This window comes from Pyrus communis, chromosome 7 (genome assembly GCF_963583255.1).
Source record: "Pyrus communis chromosome 7, drPyrComm1.1, whole genome shotgun sequence".
Lineage (NCBI taxonomy): Eukaryota > Viridiplantae > Streptophyta > Magnoliopsida > Rosales > Rosaceae > Pyrus > Pyrus communis.
Window position 1 is genome coordinate 11,943,714 of NC_084809.1, and position 9,444 is coordinate 11,953,157.

At 38.1% G+C, this 9,444-nt stretch overlaps 2 protein-coding genes across 2 annotated transcripts; one reads left to right on the forward strand and one right to left on the reverse strand.

Annotated features, from left to right (window-relative positions):
* The first annotated feature begins 1,796 nt into the window (after positions 1-1,796).
* Positions 1,797-3,893, forward strand: LOC137738773 (growth-regulating factor 5). The gene is made up of 4 exons (XM_068478245.1): positions 1,797-2,252; positions 2,363-2,834; positions 3,135-3,445; positions 3,538-3,893. The coding sequence occupies exons 1-4, from the start codon at positions 2,057-2,059 to the stop codon at positions 3,543-3,545; spliced, it is 987 nt and encodes a 328-aa protein (XP_068334346.1). The 5' UTR covers positions 1,797-2,056; the 3' UTR covers positions 3,546-3,893.
* A 3,670-nt stretch (positions 3,894-7,563) lies between these two features.
* LOC137740567 (vegetative cell wall protein gp1-like) lies at positions 7,564-8,115 on the reverse strand. Its single transcript, XM_068480410.1, has one exon. The coding sequence runs from the start codon at positions 8,113-8,115 to the stop codon at positions 7,564-7,566; it is 552 nt and encodes a 183-aa protein (XP_068336511.1).
* Positions 8,116-9,444: the final 1,329 nt, after the last annotated feature.

Sequence of the window (9,444 nt, forward strand, 5' to 3'; positions counted from 1 at the left end):
AGAAAGAGTCCGTGTACGCGTTTTCTTTGGATCAAGAATTTTCTTTTGATTTAGAAATCGCAACATAATTATTTGAATTAGAAATCACAATGCAACATAATCCTCTAAATTAGATAAATTAGAAATCGCAACGCAACAAATCATCTGAATTAGAAATCTCAACGGAATTCTTTGAATTAGAAATCACAACGAAAATTATTTATAAGGTATAAAACTTAAAGCGTTTGAATAAGAGTTAAATAAGATAGAACAGACATAAAACCGGACTACAACCGACTGCTCTGATAGTGTATAAAATAAGAAAGGTGATCAATACACCAAAAAGAAAAATCTAAAGTGTAGAAGGAACAGTCACCTATACAAACTAGGGAGGTAATCTCCTAAATTTAACTACAGGTCCTTTATAACAAGATGTTGTGAGTGGATCTCAAAGGCATCCTCTTGTTACATGATAGTGCATAACACGGATTTCTTCCTCAACCAAAAGTTGGAGTTCTCGCCCTAATTCTCGCATTGAAAGTCAGATGAAGTAAATGTGGTAGGGAAGAAAGATGCAGGTGGGGAAACAAGAAAAGTCGAAGAGGAAAAATCACTCGTCCGTACCACGCGGCAGCTCCCGAAGCTAAAGGCCATGGCCACTATGTCCCCCACTGAGACAATGACATGTAAACAAAGGACTCAGGTCCTCTCCTGAGCCGTTGCCAACGGGGCCTAGGGATCAATTGATCCCAGCCCTTCAAATTCATCCTGCGGCCAAGAACGGCCAAGCGGCTTTCAAAATTTTAATTTTGCAAAACCGATTTGATATTTAATTTTGCAGCCTCACATAAAAAAAAAGGCACACTTTTCTAGGAAAACGTATCATATATTGTGGAGACAGCAAATCCAAAGCTGCAGCTATCTTAAATTAAAAAAAAAAATTCTGATTTTTTTGTATCTGTATATATGGAATAATATTGATAGATTAAATTTTATAAATTAATTGACATAAAAATTTGTAGATTAAATTTAATTAAATTATAAGAATTGTTATTAACATTTTAAAATTTTTATTTTATATTTCAAACTTTTACATTTATGAGAAATGTAGAATGAAATTTTTAAAATGATAACAACATTTGCCTAAATTTTTTTTTTTTTTTTTTCAAAAGAGAGTATATTAAAGATGGATGAAAATGTCTACATCCTTAGCTAGACTGTTAAATAAAAAATCTGGATCGATACAATCCTAGATAAAAGCACGACCCTTCTTAAAAATGGATGAAAATGTTTACATCCTTAGATAGACTGTTAAATAAAAAATTTGGAACGATACAATCCCAGATAAAAGCACGATCCTCCTTAAAAACACACTTAGCCATCTAATGGCCAGCACAATTGCTCTCCCTTGGTACAGAGGTGAACATCACCGACGTCAACCTGCGTGCTAACTCTTATTTGACGTCTTTACTTTTTATTTATGAGATTATTTAATTTGCAAATTTATTTCATAAATTTAGTCTATTACTCACCTTTAGTTTTAATGAATTTTTCTGTCGTGTAGAGATTGAGAGACAGGGCGGCAAGAAGGAGCAGCTATCCGGACCCCAGTGGAGACACAGTGAGGTCCTTCCCCCGTTTGGCCTACACTACGCACGTGGGACCATACAGAGGTCATACGTGGGCCCACACTCATGTGAGTATTGCGCAGAGGCAGCTTCTGTAGAGCTGCAGAGCCAGTAGCACCAACAGAGTTGCAGTCATAATAAAGAGCAGAAAACTCCGTCAGAAGACTCAGAGGGTAGAGAGAGAAAGAAGAGAGAGAAAGTGTGTCATCACACATCATCACAGCCATTGAATTAGTTTCGCCCCATGCATATAAACACCCTGCAAAAACCAATGGATTAACCAAAATCTTCAACTCTACATAAACACACAATTTTTACCTCGTCTCCAAAATCTCCAAACCTTTGTTATTCCTCTGCCCTTTTTTTATCTTGTTTTTCTTCATCTTGGTAACATTTTAGGGTTTTAGTCCTTTATTTTTTGTTGGTTTTTTTCCTTTGAAAAAGTGAAAATGATGAGTGGAAATCCAAGTAGTGCAGCAAGAAATAGGTATCCTTTCACAGCAACTCAGTGGCAAGAGCTAGAACATCAGGCCCTAATCTTCAAGTACATGACCTCCGGAGTCCCCATCCCCAATGACCTTGTCTACCCTTTCAAAAGAAGGTTGGACTCCTCCGTTTCCTCAAGACTCTTCCCCCATCACCCCAGTAAGTTTTTTACTTGATTTTTAAATAAAAAGTTCACTCTTGTAATTTATTTTACATTTTTTTTTTTTTGTAATTTTGGGTGTCTAAGGTAACTGTGTGGGTGTGTGCAGTGGGATGGGGGTGCTATGAGATGGGATTTGGCAGAAAAGTAGACCCAGAGCCAGGAAGGTGCAGAAGAACAGATGGCAAAAAATGGAGGTGTTCAAAGGAAGCGTATCCAGATTCCAAGTACTGCGAGAGGCACATGCACAGAGGCAGAAACCGTTCAAGAAAGCCTGTGGAAGTTTCCTCTTCTTCTTCTGCATTATCATCTCCTACTGCAGCATCCACAGCAACAGCTGAGCACCTTTCTTCTCCTTCTGCCACCTCACCATCATCATCTTCCCTCCACAGAAATCTCTGCAAAACCTCCTCTTCCTCCTACACTCTCACTCCACTCTCCTCATCAATCTCCACTCAACAAACCCACCAGTCAAATTCATCTCTCTACCCTTTCCTTAATTATCCTTATTCTTCCTCCTCTTCCAGTTCTGCCCCTCAGCTTTTTCTGAACTCTGCATCTTATTCAGATAAAGATTACAGGTTTGTGTTGATTACTTATGCAAAACCAAAAAAAAACCCATTATTTATTTTGTCTTGTTTTTCAAATTTTTCCTAAAGTTTTGATCTTTCTTATAGCTTTGTTTTTTAAGCAAAACTAAATCAAACCCATCACTTATTCTTGTCTTGTTTTTTCAATTTCTCTCATAGTTTTGAACTTTTTGATAATTTTTTTACAGGTTAGTGTATTAGTTATAAGCTAAGCCAAATAAAACCCATGATTTATTTTGGTCTTATTGTTCATTTTTTCTCGTAAGTTTTGATCTTTCTTTTGTTAAATAGGTATCTTCAAGGAGCAAAGGAAGGTGTGGATGAGCTAGCTTTCTTTCCAGATTCTTCAGCAGATGAAAGAAACTTGTTAATGAATTCCTACAGAGGCTACTCCCCCACCCAACAATCACAGGAGGACCAACAGCAACATTGTTTTGTTTGGGGGACTGATTTCAAATCAGTTAAAACAGAGAAAGAATCAGCAGCAGCAGCAGCTGAATCCCAAAAGTCACTCCACCACTTCTTTGGAGAGTGGCAGCAGCCAACCAAGAGCTCTGGAGACACCTGGCTTGATCTTGCTTCCAATTCTGGAGGTCCTAATGGTAAATTCGATTTACTTTCTGGTCCCAATACTTCTCATTATTCATCTCTTCGGTTCTTTAATTTGAAACAACTGTCCTTTCTGGTGGTGCAGATGGTTAATAATAAAGTGTTTCATTTGTGGAGACTTAATTTTGAAGGCCAAAGGAGTACTTGCCGTCGGTGGGTCATTGGACTTTTTCTAAATTCAGCTGGTGGCTAGGGAGCGGCCTTTAATTTGTTGCTGAAGAGTGAAGGCTTTGTGAGTGAGTGAGTGTGTGAGTGAATAATGTAGGGCCCCATGCACACAGGAGCATTGCTGCCTTTTGCTTTGTTTGATATATTTCATCATCATCTTCTTCTTCTGCTTTCCATCCCTCTGAGAAACATGTCTGATATTTATGGACACTTGCTTGTTTGACCGGAAGCATTTTGAAATGCTATATGATATGGGGCCTCCACCCCACTCCACTCCAGGGGAATATTGCAATGAATTGGCTCTTTTCCCACTTTTATCTATGGGACCCTTCGTGTGTTTTTCAAAGTATCATCATTATTTGATTTATATTTAGTAACTTTGTTTTTAATCACATCGAAACCTTATGTAACAAAACTCGTAAAAATACAAGTTAAAGAACAACATGGATGTGATTTATAAGGGAGGCATTATCGATTTAATTGATAAAAGACAACTAAAACAACTCAATGTTGTTAATAATGGATTGTTAATCCGTCTTTCTATTATCTTTCTCATCCATCATACGACAACGGTGTCCTTTCTTTTCTTGAATCTCATGGCCATTATATTACCTTTCCAATGTCCAAGCTACACACTTGGATTGGATCATGTGAGTGAGCGAGCTGTTAAACAACCGTTTTTTCTCATGGATCATCAGATGACATATCTTGGTCTGCTAATTGTCTGCATGAGAGAACATTAATTAAACATCCCTTTGTCATACATGAGAAGGGATTTGATGACACAGACCCGAACACTTCTAGCGATGTTTGATACAAAAATTTAAAATTGATTGTGAAATTATAAAATCACTATCATGTGTTTTTATAAAACATTTCGGATTTAAAATATAACTTTGTCCTACTTCGAACAAAAACGTTTATGAGCAAAATACCGACTACAGCAAACGGATCCTAATTAGTTTTGTATGCTTAAACTCGCTTATTTTGGTTGGTTGTTTACCAAGTTTTTGCATCTTCTTTGTCGACTGTGTTTTGGGTTGATCTTCTGGACTTGCTTTTTATTTGTTGGGCCTAGGTTTCCCTTTGGGGCGTTCCCTTAGGTTTTTTGGGTCACGCCTACGCGGACAGAAATTCAACTTGAGTGAGCAGTGTGAAAGTTGGTAATATAAAGTCTAACGTAACATGCAACATTCCCCACCTCTTTATTGTAAGTAATATCATTTATTTCAAAAAATAAAATAAAAAATAAAAAACATAATATGTGATGCTGGTAGTGTAGTGTGCAATTCCTTTGCACTCAAGAGGGAATCTCCTTCTGCTTAAACTAGAGTACTTACCATTTCCAACTTTTTGGTTAAAACCTAAAATTTTTAACTTAGAAAATTTAGGTTTTAACCCAGAAACAGTTTTTTTTACTAGCACGAGATTGTTAAAGAATGAATTGAAGCTAAACTTTTTTCAAAATTGAATTTAAGTAGATTATTATTTTTATGAATATTTTTAATCTAAAAATATTTAGGTTTGATCATATTTGACCTCAATATATGTAAAATTTTAATATAGCCCAAATTTTAGGTTTTAACCCAAAACATATTTTAGACTCAAACCATTGAAAAAGAATTGTGTTAGTTTAAAACCTAAAGTTTGGTGAGCCAACCTTTTAACCCTGCCTAAATTCTGAGTTAAATTTGTCCAAATTTTAAGTTTCAATCCTAAACTTATTTTGTCCAACCATTGGACAAGGATTGGGTTCCTTTTTAACCCAAGAATTAGAAATGCTTTTAAGATGGCTAAAGCAGTTTACACCCAAGAGGGAATCCCTTGTGCATAAACTAGAGTATTTAGACATAGATCGTCTGGTCAAAGAATAGAAGTCTTAACATAACGTGACATCTTGGTTTGGGTTTCATATTATGATGGAGCATCGCATCCCTTAGATGGGGAATATTTAGGATGGAGTGTTTTAAAAGCACACCAGATGCTCCTTCAAGAATCAAAGGTCTTGGCATTCAGACGACTTGACAAAACACAAATGCACTTGATATGGCCAGACTATGTTTTTCCAATTTTCGGTTGAGAAAATGGGCAAAGTTTGGCCAGTCAATTCCAAGTTACAACTATGGAAACCGTCATATCATATCCAACAAACCATATTCCGTTCACATAGCCCACATTGTCCTCCGTGATGAGTCATCTTCCACAGATTGGTGCCCACTGCCCAGTTCACAGCTATTGCATGGAAACTGGGTAGCTGCCTTCTTTCTCATCGCGAGATGAGCCCTTCATCGTGCTCCATGGAAGCAAGCAAGCAAGCACGAGTATCACTCAGAATAGATCATCGTTGCCTTCCCTTTTCTCTTGCGCTGATCTACAACTTCGAACGTTAACATAATAGAGAAAAGAAAAAGTCGATGACCAGCATATCCTTGGTAAAACGAGGGGATGGCAGTAGTTCTTCCACAATGTAGGCACAGAGCAAATGGTATGAAGACCTCTTCAAAAATCTGTACCACCGGACTCAACATGTCGCGCTGAACACAAAACCAGCTGCAAATTGATAATTCATTCACCCAATCCATGTCCGTGACAATCAATTAATAAGGTAAATCAAACAACCATTACATATCTTCCTCCAATACAGCACAATGCATCAAGGAAACTATCATGAACCGGGAAAACAAGAACAGTAAATGTTTGAATAAGGCTCCCCATCCACAAATATATCTTCTGGGAACATGACACATTTAAATCAGATAAACCCAGTTTCCGCAGCAAAGGTTGAGTCTGTAAACATTTTTTCCATAACTAGGAATGTATACATGAGAAGACTCCAATGCAGAGTGAGAAAAATAAGAAGGTTCAGGCTGAGAAACATGAAAAATCAAACTCACATCTAATTCCATTTCAATGAACATGACATATGTAATTCACATCTTGCACTCGCATGTTCAAGCTGAGAAACAATTTAGGAACCGGAAACTGCTATGAACAATTCAACTTTGCAGGAAGCAATAAAACTGGGTACGGAACATGTATTTTCCATTGTACCAGGATCAACACATGCATCTTGCAGTGTTTTCATGTCCAGGCTAATTTCTGACAATATACTTAGCTGCTACACTTCCTACTTCAATGGTGGCTGATCTCCTAAACATATTCAAAACAAGCTGTTCCCCTACATATATACAAAACAAACCTCTTTTCAGGCATGCATCAGATGCAGCTAGTTCCAGTTTCTGAAGTGAAATTGCTATGAAACATTTTTCAAATACTACCAGAAAACAAAAATCAGACTTTCTAGCAATTACTCCTAAGTCCTAAGTCTAGCATTGTCATGCAGAAGTCAACCGCACCGTCGACAAATGTACCATAGTGAGACCAATATATCAAGATATCAATAGTCAAGACAACAATTGGATATATTCATGCAAAGAGAGAAATTTAGATATTATAATTGCAGTTCCTACCATTAGAAAACCAGATATCATCGTAAAGTGAGAAAATTAGATATTGTCATGTAATTCTCCATGATTTCTACAATGTTATACTGTCAGAAAGTCAAAAGTTAGCAGGGACAAAAATAAAGGGCAGTAGCTCAAGACACAAATCCTAAAATGGTTTCTTGTGCTTTAAATTATAAGCCGTGTAAACAAGCTAAGGAACAAAAAAAAAAATTCAACATAAAAAGAAAGAAACATGAAGAAAATTTCAAGCAACAATAACACATTTACAGAGCAACTGGAGGAGGCCGATCGGAGCAGCCACCAATCCCCCATTCCATTTGCAATCCATATAGATCTGTCTGTGATTCATACACTGCCGCCCGTTCACCAAAGAAAATTCAGTAAAAGCCCCAGTATGATGTGCTCAATCGAAGAACTTCCAATGCAATGCGCTCAGCGAAACAAAAGAATTTGCGTGAAATCTGATACCAAAATATTCAAGAACAAGTCCCATATCTATCCTTGACTTTTAGAAGCTGTCTTCTCTTGAAAACCAAGAACCCAATTACCCCAATCTGAAGAATAGAAGCGGTACCAACAAATATCAGCCCAATCTTCTTCCCCGCGTTGTACTTGTGCCCTCGCTGGGGCGGCAGAGGATGTCCACGACGACCAGGCTTCTGCCCCTTATATGGTGGGGGAGGAGGCCTCTTCGAATCATTATTGGAACTGATCTGTTTTGCAGGCCGATCAGGTGGCAGGGGAGATTCTGATGGGGATGGCATGTTCGGAGATTCTGGAAGAGGCGGTGGGTTTGGAGGCGTGGTCGGAGATTCGGGAGGTGGCGGTGACAGGGTCGAAGATTGCGGAGGCGGTGGCGATGGTGGCCGTGGGAGTGGCGAAGATGGTGGCGGTAGGGGTTGCGAAGATGGTGGCGGTGGGGGTTTCGAGACGGTTCCATTTTGAGATTGAGACTGGACGAGAAGAGTACAGTGGCTAATACAAAACCACAAAACCACAAAGACTAAGCTTGAAAATGGCAGCTCCATCAAAACAACAACCACAGGATTCGCACTCTCAAGGAAAATTAGGGCTTGGATTTTGTTTTCCAGAGAACTCTCGCATCTGGGTCTAACCCAAAATTCCAAATTTCCTTCTCATCGGCTCTGAATTCAAAGAACAAAAGAAAGGGAATACCTTACGGTTTCTGAATCTGAGCAGTTTTCGAATCAGTTTCCTCTTCCTTTCACAATTTGACCAAAAGGGTCAAATGGGTTCGGCCCCAAATGCTCGATTTCGTCTGCCTAGGGCCTGCCTCAGAAATCTGGGTTCCTGATAGATATGGTCCCCAGAGGTCTAGGGTTTTTTGGGGATGAACTCAATTGATCTTGTTCCAATCCGGATTGCGATTTAACCTTCATCAGAATAAAAACTAATAGGTCAAATGGTGGATTGGTCGGAATTGCTTGATTGCAAGTTCAAATTAGTGGCAGAAAGGAGAAGGCTTTTGGGCAAAAGGAATCATACGTGTTTGTGAGTATGCTGTCGAGAATTGGAAGGATGAATCAAATGGGCAGTTGGAACGTATAGTGGGGGAAGAGTGGGCTCTTTTTTTTTGTGATATTCGCCACCTTCTCAGAAACAGAGAGGGACAGCGAAGGAGGAAGAGGGAGGAAGAGAGAGAGTCTACGCGGGCTTCAACGGTTGGGCTAATTTTGGTGAATGATTGCCTAGGAAGAATCTTTAAGCTGTTTTTCTCAGCGAGAGAGAAAGAGTTAGGACTGTCTGTGTGCGTAGCTTTGTGACTTGTCCAATGGTGTGCTATCGTGAAGTTGGCGAGAAGAAAAATAATTTCAGAGGAAGGAGGATTCTCTTCCTTTTTAATTTCTCTCTTCTTCCTTTCTTCTTATTTAAACAGTTGTGGTTTAATTACGTCAACATTTTATATTAATTTTTTATAAAGATAATAAGACAAAAAATAATATGTGAGAGAAAGAGAGAGAAGAGAATGAAAATAAGAAGGAAAAGAATCCTACTCCTTAAGAAAGACCTATGCAAAACTTACTAGTGTCACTTTGACTTACCCAATTAAGATGTGTGTAGTCAAACTCAAATTTAAGAGAATTTTAAATGATTTTAGAATCCATTCAAATCTAAGTATAGTCAATTAAAAGATTTTAAATGATTTTAAAATCCATCCAAATCTAAGTGAATTCAAAAAATTAAGATTTTGGAGGATTTCATTAAGTTGTGGATTTTATGGGATTTGAGAGCAAGAATTATATATAACCAAAACTAAAAAGAATCCAACCTCATCCCCTAGGATTTCAAATCCTTTTCCATCTGAGCAGTCCTCAAATCTCTACCAACCCCAGCTA

What these genes read in the sequence shown, in the direction of transcription:
- LOC137738773 (XM_068478245.1), top strand. Translation starts at nt 2,057, where the DNA reads ATGATGAGTGGAAATCCAAGTAGTGCAGCAAGAAATAGGTATCCTTTC. An exon ending in ACTCTTCCCCCATCACCCCA is followed by an intron (nt 2,253 to 2,362) that starts GTAAGTTTTTTA and finishes GGGTGTGTGCAG; the next exon opens with TGGGATGGGGGTGCTATGAG. An exon ending in TATTCAGATAAAGATTACAG is followed by an intron (nt 2,835 to 3,134) that starts GTTTGTGTTGAT and finishes TTTGTTAAATAG; the next exon opens with GTATCTTCAAGGAGCAAAGG.
- LOC137740567 (XM_068480410.1), bottom strand. Translation starts at nt 8,115, where the DNA reads ATGGAGCTGCCATTTTCAAGCTTAGTCTTTGTGGTTTTGTGGTTTTGT.